General features: G+C 39.5%; 1 protein-coding gene across 7 annotated transcripts in view; it reads right to left on the bottom strand.

Annotated features, from left to right (window-relative positions):
• NAXD (NAD(P)HX dehydratase) overlaps nt 1-20110 on the bottom strand; it is a 49723-nt gene that overhangs the window by 8626 nt on the left and 20987 nt on the right. For all 7 annotated transcript variants that reach the window (XM_057390169.1, XM_057390142.1, XM_057390178.1 and 4 more), the window contains 4 exons: nt 17889-17997; nt 3572-3622; nt 3368-3472; nt 2899-3019 (listed from right to left, as the gene is read on the bottom strand). In XM_057390169.1, the coding sequence (XP_057246152.1) occupies nt 2899-3019; nt 3368-3472; nt 3572-3622; nt 17889-17997 (386 nt within the window). The remainder of the gene's footprint in view (nt 1-2898; nt 3020-3367; nt 3473-3571; nt 3623-17888; nt 17998-20110) is intronic.

Below are 20110 nucleotides of genomic sequence, written 5' to 3'. Positions count from 1 at the left end.
TGGCAGCTCACTACTGAAATGGAGACAAATTTTACAAAAWCCTCCTTTTTAGTGGAGGACTGCTACTGGTTTCACAGAGCCCATGTATAGGACTTTGAGGCCATAAGGAATCACCTGCACCAGCTAGTCTGATCAGTGAAAAAAAAACTTCAGAGGTATCCAGACACTTCCAAGTTTGTGAATCTAGCRAAGTTTTGGGAATGTTGCTGTTAATTTCTAGTTAATTTCTTTGTCTGTTTWTAAAATCTTACTTTGAATTTATTAAGCTTCAGCTTTCAATCAGAATTTATTGAGYCTCTCTGCATATATTACAAAGCTATTTGCTGAGAGTAATCCTTCACCAAACCAAATACCAAATACCAAATCACCTGGTAACCCTTTCTGTCTTCAGGTAACAAAGGTAAACTGTCCACTGAATTTCCTACAAATTCACGAATAAAAGTACTGTGAAAATAACCACTGCAATCACTCAGAGCTATAAAGCATTCACAAACCTGATTTTCCCTACTGCAAAATTTGGCATCTTCAAAAAGCCTTCCTTCCACAACAACTAAGCACAAAACACTAAAGTTAAATGGTTAAGCTTGCCATTTCTCAACTTCTGATTTTGCTGGAGAGTACTGAGACTTTTCTTTCTTTTTTTTTAATTTTTTTTCCCCTGGAAAGCACACATACAATGTATTCCCAAATGAGAAAGTTTAAAAGTAATATATGCAAACTACAGTGTCAGTATGCTGAACACAGGAGGTCAAGCAGGAAATGCCTAATAGGTAGGGCTTAGGCACTACAAATGGATGATGACATGATAAATAAAAGGCAAGAGGAGTGCACAAATCTTTTCATAATGCTTGTGCTATGAGAACATTGGCCTGATCCAATGATCTGGATTTCCCTCACACAGGAATCATGACGTATGTAGTCTTAGCTGAAAAAAATGACATCAGATGAAAAGAAGAGACAGATGAAAAATAAGAGCAAAAAACCTGGGAGAGAATTTAAGGTCAGTGACATGACAACATATTCTATGTTGCAGCACAGAGCACACAGAATCTCCTTTCTCAACGTAATTTTGCATCTGAGAAGCTTTTAAAAAAATAACCAGTAGACCAGACCCAAAGAAYATTACTGTTAAAAGGAAGCTGAAGGCTGTAGTTTCTGTAAAATTCTCAGGAACCTTCTTGAAAGTTGCGCGAATTCTAAAACCAGTTTTTGCAATAGACATTATAACCTGCTTTCTTACAGTTCAGCAATGCTGCCTGTAATGCCTGTAATCCAAYAAAGCATCAGTGATAGCACCAAGGTAAGAAAAAGAAAGCAGCCTATAGCTAGACACCAGTCAACTGCTATAAAGGCACAGAACTATGTTTATTTCAAATCAAAAGCCACTTCACTAACAGAAAAAAATATCAGATCACAACAGAGATAAAGAACAAGACTGGGAAAAAAATAAAACCAATAAAAAAACCCAAAAGCACACAAGATATACATGAACTTATGCTACATATGAATATTCAAAATTGAAACTGGGAAGAGCTTTAGTTGTTTCCTGTTTTTTTTTAATCCTGCATGACAAGAGACATTGGAGACAGGTCCTGTCTCTYCAGCAGTTGTGGAGATACACTTATTTCAAGAGTAACAGTCCAAAAGGAGAACAGAGATATACCAGATATTGTACTCAATCTAAAGTGCTCACCCAGTTTTCCCAACGTTCATTAAAAAAGCAACAATCCTATATAAAAAAAAATCATTATTGACATAAAAGCAGGTAAAGAAGACAACCACAACGCTCTAAAACTCTCCAGCTGGCATAGACTGGAGTCAAGACATTTTATCCTCCAGCAGAGTTCATCTGCCCTTAAGCCTGGCCTGACTGTSCAAGGTGACAAATCAAGTCTGCTATGGGTGCAAATATGAGAGCAGACACCCTGTGGGGAAACCTCGGTGCTGTATCAGGAAGGTCCTCTACCACACAGATRTAACTACATTGCTTCCAGGACCCATTTGTTTGATAGTCTGCTACAGTACCTGCACTAATGGCATCTGTGCAAGGTGGCTCTGCACAAACCACTCATGATACTACATCTGCTTTGCTGTTATAAAAGACTTCCATGGCTCCTAGTAATGAAAAATTGACTGTATATACAAAACAGTTCTGAAGCAGCATAAACATTTATCAGAGWTTAGCATTTCAAGTAATTAGAAGCAGAGCTGCTGCTTGTTATGTATGTGAAATAAGACCAGGCAGTCAAAATGTAATGAAGGCACTCATGAATTAATTTTACACTGATCACAGTAAACGATCAGTATAAAACACATCAGACAAGCAGCTAATTTTATTAAGTATACTTTACACCATAYTGGTCTGTGACTGTTAAAATGGCAATATAGAATTAATTTTCTTTTTTTAATTTGTCAGGACTGCTGTACAAGTCATAAATGTACATGTTAATCGGCAGGCCCATGATGGACAGCATCAAGGAACTGCACAGATCATGAGCCTCAAGACATCTTCACTTTTCACACACACCAATACATGGTAAATTAACAATACTGTTTTGCATCAGTTTAGCAATGACAGCTGCATTTATATAAACCATCTCAGCTAAAAACTTCCAAACATTTCACAAAGATTAAATAATTAATTTCTCAATACCTGTGTAATACAAAACACGAGGTCATTTAAATGAGAAATAAATTCAGCAGCCTTTTTCAGCAAATAAATTCAGTTGCACTCTTGAAATATCAATTTACACAAATCATCTAAAGGTGATATACAAAGGCAACAATCTCTCCAATCTTCAGGAGAATACAGTCAATTGCTATACACTCTACTGGACTACAATTGAAAGCAAACAGAACAGAGCAACCAYATTGCTAAAAGAAGAAGGCTTTACTTACCTTTCTCTCCATCTGAAATAAGATCTCTTTCTCCCTTTTGGACAACTGTCAAATTCCCCATGGCTTGGCTGAGTCTTAATACACATCCATGATGATCACTACTGTCTACGGGGTCTCTAAGCTACAACACAAGAATTCCACACATATTTTGCTATTAGAACAAGAGATTCTAAGACATGCTACTTACAGGGAAAAAAAAAGGCAACATCATCAGTCTTTCCATGTATTTTTTTCTATACCCACTGCAATGCTAAAAAATGCATGGGAATGGGTCTTCTTTAAAACTGAGCTCTGTTTAGGAATATGCATTGTTGTGGCAATTATCCCATGAATAAAAACCCAGAGAGTGCTTCTCTCACATATAGGAAACATAATATTTAAAGTAATTTAAAGTAATAAGGTACTTAATTTTAAGGATAAAAAGACTAAACTTGCACATACTTAGAAGCCAAAAAGACAAACAGCTCACCATGGCTTCATACAGTCTACTGAACTCCATATAGTTTGGAGTAAGAATAGCTCGCTGGTAGCCTTGAATAAGAGAAGGCTGCTGGGAAATGAGCCACAGTCCATCCTGCAAAAGGGAAGAAGAACATCCTGTTCAGTAAGAAGAACATTTACTGAATAGATTCTCAAATATTAAACCACTGACTGAAATCAAGAAAATACTTACCGCATCAATAATGATAGGAATTCCTTTCACTTTCGATTTCTCTATAATAGCCTGCAAAAAATGCAGATAACTTTAAGATACTTGCTAATKTAAATCTCATAAGATCCAAACCAAATTCATACAATAAATCTGATCATATAAGTTGCTTTTACAAAGTGACAGAAAAAAACTGTTATATTCTGCAACTAAAGTGACATTGTCATGTAATTTTACAGCAGGTAATTTTACAGTCACAATGTTAAGTGTCCAGAGAGTTGGTAAGTGTATTGGGTACTCATGGCAAGGTTTTGGGAGGGGGAAGGGGCTACAGGGCTTCTTTGAGAAGTTGCTGCAAACTTCCCTCATGTCCAATAAAGCCAATGCCAACCAGCTCCAAGACAAACCTGCCACTGGCCAAGGCCAAGCCCATCAGTGCCAGTGGTAATGCCTCTGGGATAACAGACTTAGAAAAAGTTACTGTACTGAAGCAATTGCAGCCAGAGCAAAGAGAAGTGAGAATGTGACAGCAACAGCCCTGCAGACATGCAGGTCAGTGAAGGAGGGTGAGGAGGTGTTCCAGGCTSTGGAGCAGATTCCCTTGCAGCCCCTGGTGCAGTTCCTGATGAGGCAGCTGTGTCCCTGCAGCCCATAGAGGGTTCCACAYCAGAGCATCCAGARGTGGATGCCCAAAGGAGGCTGTGACCTCATGGAAAGCCTGCACTGAAACAGGCTCCTGGCAGAACCTGTGGCCCCGCAGAGAGGAGCCCACGGTGGAGCAGCCTGTTCCTAAMGGACTGCACCCCATGGGAARGACTCRTGCTGGAGCAGTTTGTGAAGAACTGCAGTCCATGGGAAATTCACTGGAGAAGTTTGTWGAGGACTGTCTCTTGTCAGAGGGACCCCGTGCTGGAASAGGGGAAGGATGTGGAGTCCTTCCCCTGATGAGGAAAGAGCATGTGATGAACTGATCAGAGTTCCCATTTCCTGAACCCCAGCATCATTGAGAGCAGAGAGGTGCAGAATTTTGCAAGACTTTGGGGAAAAGAGAGTAATGGAAGGAAGGTGTTTCAACCACTTGGTTTTATTTCTCATTATCTTACTCTGATTTCWTTTGCAATAAAATTCAATTAACTTCCCCARGCTGAGTCTGCTGCACACACTGCAATATGACAGTAAATGGTGAATGATCTCTCCTGTTCTTATCTTGACCCACAAGCCTTTTGTTATATTTTCTCTCCRCTGTCCAGCTGAGGAGAGGAGTGATAGAGATRCTTTGGTGTGCATGTGGCATTCAGCCAGGGTCAACCCACCACAATATGCAAACAAAAAACAATCTCGCCCACTCTCCCTGCTGTAGGAGGCATGGAATGCCAACACAAGTCACACATAGTAAASATATATCTCCAATTAAAAAAACCCAGAAAAATCCCGATGAGTATGGCCTTGATAGAAATCTACCAATGATTTAATGCTAACTTTAGCTCCTTTGCTGATGACAGCCCCACTGCAGTATCAGTTTATGTACAAACAACCATCCAAGATAAGCAGTATGTCTGATGTAATTTCATCTGTGGTCCTGAAGTTTTTATGCTTTGAAAGCAAAACTAAGGTGGCCCAGACAACAGACCATTTGTAAAAGTGTTTTTTTCAGCAAGCACTATCTCCGAGCAGACTCTCTGTCCTTGTTCTCTCTCCTAACCCAGCAGCAGCAAGGACTGATCCTCAAGCTTTTTAATGAGCAATGGCTGACAGTGAAGTTGTTTTCAGTGTTGGTTATTACCAGCTCATCTTTGAAGCTGGAGAGTTTGTTTTTCCTCTGCAAGATAACAGAGCACGGTATCCATCAAAAGTCTAATTATTTCTGAATGTTATTAAGCTCTTCAGATTARCTATCATATGGCACTGAGCTTCACAGGTTAGCAAGACACGATGTAAGGAATAAAGATGCASTTTTTAATTAATGTTCAAGGTACTAAACATCTCTCTGTTAGTATATTGTGGTCAAATAAACACCACCCACCTTGCTTCCTGTAAATTATTACATATGACATATACATATCCTCACAAACATTACTACCTGATTCTGACTTTTCCAATACCAGTGGAAATATTTCCCTTTTATTTTCTTTAAGCACTGTGTGCAGTTTGAAAGCATGAGAMAGAAACACAATCCACTGCTACAMGCCTGAGGATTTCAACACACAGCTGCAGCTACAACAGAGGCTACGAGAGAACAGAAACCTTTCCTAGATGCACTTGCACAACTTGGGCCRTGTGTCTGACTGCCAGGTGCCCACCTCCTTTGAGATCCCTAAGGAATACCACAGAGCCTTCTTTTATACTCAGCTAWTGGAATATTTTTGAACCAATCACAAGTTTTACACAACTCTTACTTGTCCAGCTATAACTCAGTTATTCAAATTTATTAGTAAGAATACCTGATAGCTGTGTGAGGATGGAGTCATAAAACACACCTAGAATTAGCTGTGGCATACTGAAAAACAGATCGCCTTGCTTTCAAAGCTTTTAAGAAATACCTGAGAGAGTAATTTCTTAACTCACTCATGTTAACCTGCACAGAAGTGCACAGCTCAGTTTTCCTTCACAGAAGCTGCACTGCTTTGCCCCTGCTGTGCCAAGTTCCTCAACAATTACATTTAACTTGACTCACTTCGTAAAAATGTAACAAGGTTGTGAAGCTAGCAACCAGGTTTTGTGTTTTGCTGCTTGTATTTTCCTTGTATCAATGAATGTTATAGACCCAACAGCCCAATTATTTTTGAACCATACTAAGCTCTTCTGATTAGATATCATAGGGCACTGAGACCCAGACCTCAGTAAGATCATCCTCCCCTAATCTTTGAAGATACAAATACCTTTTACTGSAAGCTGGTTTTCTAACTGGTTATAATTATTTTTGTACATTAGCGGCTTCACCAAACTCCTTCAGTACACTTAAAATGATGATTGCTCCACTTCCTTCTAATATGAATCACCAGTTTATTCTATTATGTCAACTTCAGTAAGCCAGTCTTTCATGACACCTCATTTTCTAAAAGTAAAAGAGATTTCCCAACAGAGTCAGTAAGGAAGTCTGAAGGAAGACACCAGATTTCAGGAGTCCTTATCCTTCCAAACTATTTTTCTAAATGCATTAGGAGCAATCTAGGGAAGGAATTTTGCCAAAGTTTTGTTCCCAAAACAGTTAAGGTTTGTCAGTTGCTGTTACTGTTTGGCCCCTTTTCCTGTTTCCCCRTAATTGTCATCTTGGCTACTGGTTACAATCTCTCTCCTGAATAAGCAATCCTGAAGATCCATTGTATATGAAAAGAATGAATGTGTAAGATAAAAAAAAGAGGAAGTTACAAAGCAGGACAGTGTATCTACAGGTAAATAGCATCTGGACAGCCAGATCACTGGTACATTCCAGAGAAATAAGGCATTTTTTCCTAATCATGTTTTCTGTTCCTCCCTCTCTAGCACATCCTCCATAATCCTGAAACATTTGACCTCTACTCTAAAAAGAAATTTCACTTTCCTAAGTAAAACCTACTGGGCAAGCAACTTTTATTGTGTGCCAAGTCTCCAAGGTATCTTTCTCTAATCTATCATACTGAATGCTCTTTGCTTGTTCTTTCTCTCCTTATGAAACAAATAATCARGAGATACAAAATCATTTGTCTTCTTTAGAAAGCTCATTTTTGATTTAAAAATCCCCCAAACAATAAAAAACAAACAAACAAACAAAAAAMCAACCRAACAAAAAACCAACCATATCCCAATAATTTTCCTTTCCTGTTCCTTCCTCAAACCCAGACAGAAACTGCTTGGAGACGGGCAAGGAATCTCAGGGAGGAAGGTAAGGGGAGAAAAGGGGTCATTTGGAAACTGTAATAAAACAGTAAAGATCAGGGAACTCCCTAAGACAGCCAGGCATTTGAAGGACAGAGGAGAATCCCTGTTTCCTATTGATTATGGACACAACCACTGGAGAGCAGTTCATCCCAAGCAGGTTAGACATATTTAGGGTGGGGTGAATAGCCAACAGACAAACGTGTCTCTCCTCAGCTATTGCAGAGGGTGCAGAGACACTTCACCATTTTWTTTTTAGACACCAAGAATTAGGTGAGATGAAGCCCACTTTTAACCACTCTATTTTTACAGATACTGTATTTAAAAAAACCCTAAATATCTGCATTAAGACGCAGTAATGGCAACATCCTCTATGCAGAGTATTTTGTTCCTGGGAGCAAAAAACCTATTTTCAGCTKTATTTGTGCCTCGGTATTTGGCATGGCCCTTCTGATTGATACCTGTAGTACAGAAGAACCTTCACTGTTAATTGCCCAATTAATACAGCTCACACCAACTTYGATTTCACACCGAAACCTATTTAATGGTTCCTGATAGAATTCTATGTATGAGCAGACCGTCTGTTGTTCAGTTTTATCGAATGTAACCATTATTTATAAGGGAAAGGACTTAGAAGGGAACATTGACAATTAAAGGTATTATGAAACGTCAGTAAGACAAAAGCTGAAATCCAAACAGCAATGACAAGTGAACAGCAACCCATACAGGTATCAGTGGAAAGCCCAAGACATCACCCCTTCCCTTCAAAYAGCATTTGAAATACTAAGATTTTGACGATTCCAGCTCCAGGATATCCCAAAGGACAATCTTTCTGTGCACAGGATGTATTATACTACAACAGTGGTGGTTCAGCTGGGAGCAAGGCAGGAGCGCATCCTTCAGGTGACTCCTAAGAACTCAAGAACATCCAAAACTGAAGCACTGGACCCACAAGGCAACCTTGGCACAAATCACAAAGCAGAGAGRACAATGATGAGGAGAAGAGGATGATACACTGTTATCACCCAGCCTTACAACCTACAGCCACACTGTGTAGCTAAGATACCAAACACTGAAATTTGTGTCCTTCCTCTGCAATTCATAGTCAGGGCCAAAATTCAGCCTTTTACTTTTCATATTGAGAATCTTAATAACGGAGTTTCGGCAATCTCTTGCTAGAGTTATTCTTCTTTATATCAGCTGGCTAAATTCTTGGTATCCCTCTGAAACAGTGATTTAACACTTGCATGAGAAAAGAGAAAGAGGTATCARCTCCCTCTTATTAAAATCGGTGATGATTAACTGTACTGCACCACTGCAGAAGTCATGCTAGAACAAATCCGTAACAGGAGTTTCCTCTCTTAATAACAAGACCAAATCTGAAGCTTCTATCCTCATTAAGCCAAAGAAGAAATTACCCAGGATTCATACATCCCATGAAGATGCTCTATAGGACAAACTGTCTCATAGGTATTATCATTTGTTAGCAGCACCAAACACTTGACATTTCAGAATGCCCAAAATAGTATTTCAGTGATTGCAGTTTTTGGTGGAGGCAGAAGAAAGCCAGGGAGGTAAAATTAACCTGAATCCACTCCTACTCTACTCTTGAAATACACTATTTCCTGGAAAAGATTTTTTCTTTGAATGGTTATTCAGGGCTTATACACAAGCAACCTACTCAGTAAGAACTGAAAAAGAAGTTGTGTCACAATAGAACTGAAAAAGTAGTTGTAGAAACCACTAGCCTTTTCGAGGAAAGGTAGCTTTTCGCTGTAATTAGAAAAATTTACAAAGTAACAATAAAAAATTTACATGGTTTCATTTTTTTTATTATCACATAAACTATTCCCTTAAATGCAATGCATTCGTTTTAGCAGAAATATGTTTCCTGTCCCAACTTTCATATGGGAATCTTAACACACATTCCCAAACCTAAATGCTAATCTTAAAAAAAAAAAAAAAAAAAAAAAAAAAAAAAAAAAAAAAAAAAAAAGACAAAACCAAAACACAAAGAAAGCAAAGCCACCAAAACAAAACCAAAACATACCTACCCCCACACTCCCCACTGTCAAAAATGTGAAACACAAAACCCCCAACCTGTACAACACACACACAAAGGCAAAATTTCTCAGGCTGGAAAGCACCACAGGAGGAAGAGGCTTGAAGGAATAAATGGACAGGATACTGCTGAACAAGGGCACACTAATGCAGAAAAGCATGGTATGATTTAACCATTTGAGARCCTGCAGCTGTGCTGGGAAACACAAGATTCACCTGCACTGTACTAATATGGCCACCCAGGACCCCCCCATATGGGAATATATGGAAGCATACTTCCACAATTATCATGGAAAAGGGAATGGGGCTGAGATCAGCCACTGGTTGTAAGAAACGGCCGTGAGGGTGGAATAAACTGCTACAGAGCTCCTAAGTACAACCAAAGGACACYTTATCAGCCATGGAAATCTTTACAGAGCAGCCATGCTGAGGAATCGGGGCAGAGATCAGGTGGTGCTTTCCACAGTCTCTTGGAAAGAAACTCTGCAGTCTGGACTTCTCCCCCCAAGAACACAAACCAGCAGTAATACCCATGCTATTTATGCTGCCCACACGCAACAGCATAAAATTTGGCTCTGCACAGCTCCATGGAAGAGACGATTGTGTAGGTTTGCCCACGCTGAAGTTACAATTTTCAGCTTTTTTAATTAGATGTGGATTAGCAGCAGAATGCTTGCAGTGACTTTTAATATATTAGTAGATTTATCACTACTTATGTTTTTCCTGATGAGCTGGWTCAGCTACATAAAACTTTGGCATTTGGTGTTTGCAAAGGGAAAAATCAGGAAATTAGAGCCAGTCATTTTAATATAAGACTGAATTTTAATGAAAGGAACAGGAAACCAGAATAACAACATATATAAAGCATCATCTATCCCACAACACTAATTAATTTTCACATTGTCATCTTTCTACCTAGCAWAGGAAAGACTGCTTTACTTGACATCAGCAACAAACACGGCATTTCCTCAGTCCTTTCAAGAGTCATGTCTTTACCCACTATTGGAAAAATACTTACTCAAGTTCTCAAAAAGAAAGTCGAGCCTTAACATGCYATGATAATGGACAGTATTGACCACAATGACATCCAAACACTTTGGGAAGCAATATAATCTTGCCTTCAGCCCACTGAAAGTGCACTGCACTGCAACCTGCATATGCCAGGTGTGTAATTACACACTCTGTTTTGGCAGAGACATGCAAATGTGCATAACCTGGCATTGGGAGTGGCATCCCCTTTTACTAAGAACCCTCTCCTCAGAGCTAGGATCAGAAACTGCTGTTGAAATGACACCTATAACTGCTTATATTTCTGCATGGATGCTGCTCTCATCCAGCAATCCTGAATCCATCATTTTGCCTGGAACAGAGAGATAAAAGAAAAAAAAAATCGCCAACACTTTCCTGTAAATGCTGCAGCTGGAAGCMCTTTCACACACCCTTCTCCCCAAGGTGACCGGGAGGAACAAACAAGTTCCACCCCAACACGCTGCAAATCAATTCCTACAAATAGGCACTGAAAGCCCTAGGAAGCATTTCTGCCTTGCTAGCTTCAAGTCTGGATAAATGCAGAGTTAGCAGGGACTCAGCTGCAATAGAGGTCAGGAYGCAGCTCTGTGGTGGAGGTGCCTGGAAAATGGGCTTGGCAAGAAGGAGTTTGTGATCTTGCACAGCTAGAGGCAGCCAAATATCCTAAGCACAGGCTGTGCTCAAGGCTACAGCCATAGCAGGCAGGAGGAAGAAGCTTCCCTTAATATTTCCTATTTGATGCAAGTAGTTTGAAAACCATTAGGACTGGAGTTCTAMTGTTTGAGATTCTTGCCATTAAAGCCGTATTTTCAGTAACTGGTTTTGGCCTTTTTATTGATTCACTGTTGAAAACATGCAATTATSTCTTAAATGTGCTTTCATTAGTTCCTACAAACTGATCCCAGGACTCATGCTCCTTTCAAAATTCAGCTCTTTGTGGATAAGATATATATAAATCACCTTTAACTAGCCCAATTGCAGGAGTTTTACTTTATGTATTTCAGTATGCATACCTATCACTAATTCATTAATSGCTGCACTAAGCCCTCAAACCTCATGCAAGGAATGATCACCACTTCTGAATGAAGACTGACATAATAGAGATGAATATCCTTCCTCTGGAACAAACAGCTTCTTTGACTCATGGTTTATGCTCCACTCAATTTAAGTTGGTCTTTTGTCTTTTAACTGTAGTACCACAAACAGAAACAGGCCCTGTTTTCCAATCCAAAACAGATTTTCAGGTGCACAGCAAAATATTTCACTTAAGCCAGGCAGAGAGTGATAAGGACTCTAAAGAGTACCCCACTACACCATCAGGCTCATTAAGTGCTTTGGGAGATGTTAGAAGCTGTTGTTACAATTAACAAAGCTGAAGACACTGTAGATGGCAGCTAATCAAAACTGTTCTGTTCTACATTAAAAAAAATATGAAAATTAYTCATTTGTAGATTCCTTCTTGGAATTCGAATTAGATCACTTGTCTTAAGCACAGAGGAAACCAGCAGCTAACAGCTTCTTAATACCAGCTTCAATCACGTGCTAAATTCTAAGTGACATGAGCCAAAGTTACACAATATGGAAAAACAAAAGCTTCTGAAGTATTGTCCTAGTTATGAAAAAACCYAGAGCATTCTTTTTTGGCTATGCTTCCCCAAAATCATGGTCAACCAGAGACCACTTGAGAAACTACATTTATACATACATTTCAGCCCTTTATACAACTGAAAATAATAATCCTGTTTATTGCCATCCAAAGTACAAAAAATCTAAATCAGAATAAATAAAACCAATTATTTTTCTCATGCTCTCATCCACTGAATGCTGGCACTCACAAAGCAAACTCTACAAGGTTTCCAATTTATAGCTGATTATATTAACTAGAYTTGGCTTAAGATATTCATGGTCAGCTGTTGGCACTTCGTCTTAAATAAACATAAACTTTAAATGAACCTGTCATGCTTAAAATGAACTTAATGAACTGAATTCATCACTGCCAATTTCTTTTTAGAGTTTCTAGCTGAATGATGCTCAGAAAGAGCTGAAAAGATACCCAGTACCAATGTTTTGCTTACAAATGCTTTTAAGCATCAAAATCAAGTTAAACAACAATATAAGCCTACATGTAGAAAGCAAATAAACATCCCACTTCACTGTGAATGACTTTCATCAAGATCCATTAAAATATTAGAAATAAATTCTGTTTGCAAGCTGCATAAACCTGCATTTAAGGTACTGTGAGCATATATTCAAACACTGTATCTCTAATCAAGAYATTTGTAAGGAAGCCACAGAATACTAATAGTTCTTAGCACAAGCAGCAGGAGTTTCTTGGCATAGCCAAGAGGGTGTCACTGCCTTGAGCTGGAGTTCCCAAGCTTGATCAGCACCAATAACAGCAGCACAGAGAAAGAACTGTATCCTAYCCTGGCAGCAGCCCCACCTTAGGTGAAGACATCCACAAATTCTGACTCCAGGCCTTTTGAAAGCAATGAAGCTTGGCTAGAGAAGWGTTTTTCACTGGATTCTGTTTGTGATATGTGCATCAGTGCTGGGCCATTGGGTGAAGGAAGGTTCACAWGTTCTCAGAGAGAGAGCACATCCATCCCACTGAGTTTTGCCCTTGCAGTACCCCAAGGATAAGATCCCAGTTTCCTCATCTCCTAGCTGAGGGCTGAGAACAGAAAGAGGCATATCCTTGCTGCTACTTCAGCTCCCTACGAACTGCTGAATCCCCACAGCAAGAACCTCCAAAGGGGATGAACACAGAGGAAGCAAATGCACATGATACACAATGAAGAACGAAGTTTCTCGAAAATAATTTTGCTAATTTGAGTTGTCATCAGAAGTGACTCCACACAATAATACATTCTTATACATAGTGGTACCACAGGCAATACTACCCATCTGTCATCTGCAGCATTCGCCTGGGATGCTTCTCAGGTGTCTTACACCTGGTACAAATAGAACTGAGGGGGCTACTGAGATATCAAGAAAAAATCATTTTCAAGGCCCAGAGTGACAGATTTAACTCCAACAGACTTCTATGATAACAACAGGTGGCCYGGTATTCTACAGTGCTCTTGATCTTGCAAAAAACTAGTGCAGATGGTGTAGTGAAGCACCTGGTCCCATTCTCACMRTTTATTAGGGCTGTGAAATGTTGCYTCAATCCTGAATGCATGAGGCCTGAAAGAGGGAAAATAATCCAACTAAGAAAACACTGATGTGTCAGTCTCAGGAACTGAGAATCCACCCAACTGAAAAATTTAAATGGTTCTCTCTTGGCATTCTTGATGGAGATTATCTGTGACAAGGGCCCAAACCTCTCTCACTATGTTAACTACAACCAAGACATTTTAACACAACCTTAAGGTGATGTCATCAGGGGCAGAAAATGAGATTCTGAAATTTATATCCCAAGAGATAGCAGAGATCTTTAAGGACAAATGACTGGCTGAGGGAAGCAYTGCAGGGCAAGGGGGTTGAGGGAAGAAAAACAGCAACAGCAACACACACAAATGGTAGCTAGGCAGTGCCTCAGCCAGAAGAAAAACCCAAGCTGGTATTCTCTGGAAGCTAAAACAAAGACTGAGAATTGAGCAAGAGGAACAAGCATATGGTTTGAGAACTCAGTTGATTTTATAAAGTAATCTGGATTACACATAGCTATTCTTGCCATTAATCATTACCTCTCCTCCAGGAGGAAAGCAAGGGTGCTCTGTTGAAAACAGAGTTCTGCCTTCACAGCTGCAAAGCGAGACACAGCAAGCCTGGAGCACCAGAGTCCAGGACTCAGTGCTGTCACTRCAGGGAGAGAGGCAAGGAATGCAGTGACATGCAAGGAAGGTTCCAACATSAAAGACTTCAGTTAAGGATAGGGCTCTTAAAAGGGTGAATGCTTCTCCACCTGATCCCCACAGCAACTGCTATTCCACCAGCAATCCTGTATCAGTCCATTTGACCTCAAAGACAGCAGGAACAGGGGAAAGGAGATGACAAGAAGATGGAAACTGATGGACAGAGCTCAGCCTGTAACTGCCTAACTGCTAGGTGGCAGCAGAATGCAGAACATTCTGGAGCAGTAGTCAGCASCCCCTGCTCTTCCTGGAGGCTATGCAAGGAATACTGTATTTTCAATGAAGTCCTCTCGGGAGCTGCCCTCATCACCCTGCAGCAGAGGAACCTGGCTCTCTAACACACCGAAGAAACAGCTCTTGATGGTACAGGCAGAAATTTCTCTACTTCCAGGCCTCTCCTATGTGGAAAATCACGTCAGAATAAAGCCAGAAATGTAAAAATACATGCAAAACTGAATGAAGTAAACTGACTGGTAAATATGATAGGGACACAACACTGCTGCTGTGTGGAAAAAAGAGCATCCAATAGCTTTGGAAATACACTGCTTCTAATAGAGGACGGTCACGAGATCTTGGCCTTGCTTCCACATGGCAGCTAAACTCTTTCCCAACAGGCTGAACCAGCAGCAGCATTATTTCAACTGAGCTGAACTTGGTGACACAACATTTGGGTATCTCTGGACAGAATCAACCACAGACATTGAAAGGAAAAGGCCTGACATTCCCTACGACAAAGCTGACATTGTGGCCAACTTTCACACTAGATGTGGTAACAGCACTTCTAAAGTCTGAAGTAGTATGAGGWGCAGAAATGCTTCAATCTGCACACTTCAGAGCTGAGAAGCATAGCAGAAATGTGGTTTTGCTCCTTTCTCTTGAAGAGAAGCAGCTTAGATCACTTATTTTCTTCAGAATTGGAAGGTCTAACCAGGCTGAGACTAGAATTGCCATATCTGCAAGGGATCCAGGTGTACAGCTACCTGGACGAAACAAACGCTTTCTTTAGGAGAATTTTCTGAAGCTGCAGCTCCTGGTCCTGCAAACCCATGGCTAGAAAGCTCTGACAGAGCATCAGCTCCAAGCAATTGAGTAACAGCACGTGAGGGTTCTGGCACAGACTCACAYAAGTGGCATACAAAAGAAGGATATAACTTGCAGAGTGACTTCCTGTAACAGGACTTGTAAATGAATTACAGCCAAACCCACAAAATTGCAAGAAAATGTGTGTAGATGTATTCAAAGACTATCAAGGTGCTCAAGGAAAAAAAAAAACTCAAATCAAAGGAAACTGATCAGAAGGTGGGKTTTTTTTTTAGCACACTGTTGAAAGGAGCTCAAATGCCAGAGTGAACAGTGGAGGTGTTAAGAATGAGGGAGGCAGGTGACATACTAAAGATGCTGAGGAAGCAAAGCATTTTTTTTATCTGGAGATGATGCACCATCTGGTCAACAAGTACTCAGGGTATTCCACAACAAAACACTGTCTCTGGGCCATATACCAGAAATTAAAGGTTATTGCACTAGTAATTTCTCAATTTCTCAATGCTCGGAAGAGAGAAGCTGCCCAAACACACGACTGTTTGGAGAAGCGCATTAATTGGTGATGTGCTGGCACAATAGTGACAAAAAGTAACGTAAAAATAGAATCAGAGAGATGACAGAACGCTGCACCTCAGCACCTTAATGGGGCAGAAAATGCAGAAGGGAAGCTCTATCTCATTCTGATATAAAATCCTGACCAGAAAGCAGTCACCTAYCTCCCAGCTCTGTGTTCATATGATACAAGCCACAGTTAGCTTAAAGGGAAACCAGAAAGCTCCATAACAAGCCAGCCTCCTATAAAAGTTTAAAATAGCACTGTAATCATCTCTTGCTTTTTTTCTTGACACTTAAAATCCGCTGTTGAAGTAAGAGGGAGACTCAGCCTTCCCTCAGCAGAGAGAAGCACCAGTCTTTCTCAGGTAGGCAACCAGGGTTCACTTGTACCCAGTGGTGTGTTAAAAACCTCAGCACCAGGTAACTCATGAACACTTACACAACTACAGTGGAGACAAAGAACTTGAGCTTTTACGTGACTCAAAATTARTAAGGCCAGATCCATGGCTCATATGAATGTGCCCTGAGATTTTAGCATGAAGTAACTTCCAAATGCCTTGTCTTTATTGGCTGGGTTTGTTTCTTTAACTCTAAGCTGGCTTACACAGGACAGCCAGACTGAAGCAAAAGTATGCTTGTAATTCACTAAGAAAGCACTATTATTTTTAGCAATGAGGAAAAAAATACAATCAAGAAATCTTCCAGATACTTCTGTAGTACAGATAAGCCCATACACCCTGGATGGAATTCTGACATAAAAGAAGCTTATCTTAGATATTCTAAATGAATTCTTATGTTCTTTTGTTTAAAGTTGTTTTCCTTTAGGGAAAAAAAGCCATCAAACTTAATTTTTTTTTAAGAAAAAAGAAAGGTCCCAAATATTTTTTCTGTTAAAAATAAATTCTGAAAAAAATGCTTTCAATAAATAATAAAATCGAATAGAATTCGATTTCTTCACTAGCTGTAGTAAATTTCTTTTTTCTATATTTTCTAATCTTTATTAGTTTTGCACCTCCGTATCATAATATATACATTTTCCTTCCAAAGAGGAAGCAGAAGAATTAAAGAAGCAAGAAACTCCAAAGTAACTTTGTCTAAAAGTTCTAGCAAAACCACCCTTCGTATTTCTCAAGGTATTCTAATCACTTGGATACTGTGGTCTCCAATCTCTTGCCTGCTCTGTTTTGTGATTTTACTGTGTAACTGTCAACATTWCTGTAAATTATATTAATTCCACTTGTTAGTGCCACTGATTAATTCAGTAATACTGCTCAGGAAAAAAATTAAATTGCACAAAATTAGATTGACGTTAGACTGAAAGATTAACTTTGAACACACAAAGATGTGTTGACTGTAATACAAAACATCATTGGGAAGATGGTCTAAGTATGTATTATTTAAAGTAAAAAACCATCTAATCTCCTGTTTCAACTCTCCACTAAGGTTTGACAGAAAATAAGATTATTTCTTATTCCAAAGTTGAAATCTGCAACACTTTATAATTAAGAGTTTTATTTCTTAGTGCAAGGGGACACAGTCCCTGTTCTTTGGTACATCTGATATRAGCTTTCAAATATGATTCAAAAATTAGGAACTCAAATCCATAGTTATGTGCTTACAGTACCAGTGCTTTGCACCTAGGAAAACACAGAGCCTTTTAACTAGATCTATTTAGCAACATCTATTTCTTAATTAGTGACTTTCAGAAGCTTAACAAAAGCAAATCAAAACAACCATAYAGGTGCCTAAAATTCAGAGCAAAGCTTACAGTTTAATGATGAAGACCATGGATAGGAACCATAATTTTCAGTCAACAATATTTTATTAAATTTGTTATTTAGCAACCATATCAAGAACATTTGSGTAATGATGTAAAATGTAGGAATGGTTAATCAAATTCAACATAAACACATAGGATAAAATATCAGTATGCACATTACCTTAGCGTTCTCAAGTAGAACTTCATCTCTACCTAAGCCAGGTCCTATGACAACCGAGTGCAGCCGTGGTAACCACTTTTCCACCTCATGGACAGCATTGGGACTATCACTATATGGAAGTGTGGGGAAAAGAAAAAAAAKTTTTAAAAGGCTTCATTTTCATATTCTCAGAAACTAAGGTCAAGTTGCTAGACCGAAAGGATATTTCCTATCCTCTGTGTAAGGCAGTTTTATCCTCCAAATGACCAAGAATCTGAGACCCAGGAAATACAGAWTGGCTGTCCAAATAGCTAAAATGAAAAATTTCTCTCAATTCATTCTTTAGGGGATACCACATAAAAATGAGGAGGTAATTGCAAGTATCCACTATGGTTGCTACAAGAAAAAAAAATAAAATTCAAGGAGGAAGCCAACCATTTTTAGGGTCTGTCACAATTCCYTATTTAAAGCTTCTTTGCAGAGGTTGTACCTTGGAGAGAGAGAGATTCACCATCTCGCAGGTATATACCGCAGCTTGCTGGAAATGATGCAATTATTTATCACCCCACATGACAGAATGATAAATCTACTCATACGCATTTTTGTCAGTTGCTTCATAAGCATTTGTTCCAACTGAATTACAGCCAAATTGTCCCCTTTCCCCAAAAGGCAACAGGAGAAACAAGCTATTGAGTACAGACATTATCTGCTTGTAATGCTTAAAATTTCTGTAGCATTCTGCTTTTTGTCTACATTGGAAAAACGATGGGAAAATTCATTGCCAAATACAGCTGCCACAATACAGCATTCAGCCACTGACCGGAACTGTTTATTTTGTTCTGATCAGTTTTGTTGTGTAAATAGGTCACAATATTTTGAAAGCACTGCCCACAGTTGCAGTTAATCCTTACTGACAGTATGGAGGGAAAACTGAGCCTCCCTCCCTCCCCATGCTAACAGTATGGAGGGAAAAYTTAGCCTCCCTCCCCACCTCTGACATTAGTGACAAGAGTAAATGAACATTTTAACTGCACCAAAGGGGAATAAAGCTCCCAGTAGACTGAGCAGGGGGGTACTGCTTCATAGTATTGCTCAGAATATTGTAAGCTTGAAATACTCCAACAAAGCTGTATTATTACAGATGAAAGCATGCTTTTCATAACCAACAGCTGTCCTGATGGGACACACCACTTGGGAACAAGTGTTTAGGTTGTGTCTGGCAGAATCAGCAAATTCCACAATGATTTCTGCAAGTGCCAGGCAGGAGCCCAAAGCTTTTGCAGCTGCAGGGAGCGAGGCACCCTGCTCAAGGGCGCAGGGATGTGGTGCCTGGCCACAGCCCAGCAGCCCCTCCAATGACAGGAGCTGCTTCAGAAAGCCCAGAGGTGCCCTGTGCTGACAGCACAAAACAGCTCTGTCACAACAGGGCTGCAGGGTGGGAGTGGTGACCTGCTGCAAGGGCAAGGGACACAGGAACCACGGGGGGACATCACTGTCCCCAGAGCAGTCCCTCTTTTAGCAAGGAGARTTTCCATTTGAACCATGCAGCTCCCCCCCTCCTCCTCTACCTCGCATAGAAACTGTAATAGCTTGAAAACTGTTTAACAGCTTGCTTTTCTCTATTTCTGTACAGTCACCTAGCAGTTTATGATGAAGAYAGAGGCTGGAAGTAAAAAGATACAAGAAATATCTAAAGCACTGTTTGAAAAAAAAACAAACCAGGTATTTAATATGTGGTAGGTTGAACATGAGAAAAACTGCCTGTAAACTCTAATAAAACATCACCATTTATGAACGCAGACCTTTCTTTTTGTTCACATACTGATCATATTTTATCTTTGAAGAGCAAGATATATCTAAAAAAATATGTATTTCTCAAGTAAATGTATCTATATATCATATAGTAGTAAGAATACTGCTATAAGAATGTCTGGATTCAACATACCTTTGGATAGTAGAAGCCAAATACATTAAAAAAAGCTTCATTTAACATAAGATAAGAACACAGCCATAGGTAGTATCATAAATACTCTGCTCTTCTACAAATACCTCATACAAATAATCTAACTGTAAAAAAATCATCCATTTATTTATATTCAGGATTGGAATAAGATAATTTTGTCGAAAATTCAATTAATAATGTGCACTTTTCAAAACAAAGCCATCTCYTGGGAAATAAACAGTCCAATATTAAGCCACTCCTGCACACTTTGCCTCTGGTAATAATAAAAGCCTACTGTGGA

The sequence above is a fragment of the Malurus melanocephalus genome, unplaced genomic scaffold (genome assembly GCF_030028575.1).
Source record: "Malurus melanocephalus ecotype Western Australia unplaced genomic scaffold, MMel_1.1 scaffold_1, whole genome shotgun sequence".
Taxonomy (NCBI): Eukaryota; Metazoa; Chordata; class Aves; order Passeriformes; family Maluridae; genus Malurus; species Malurus melanocephalus.
This window is presented reverse-complemented; position numbering and strand designations above follow the sequence as displayed.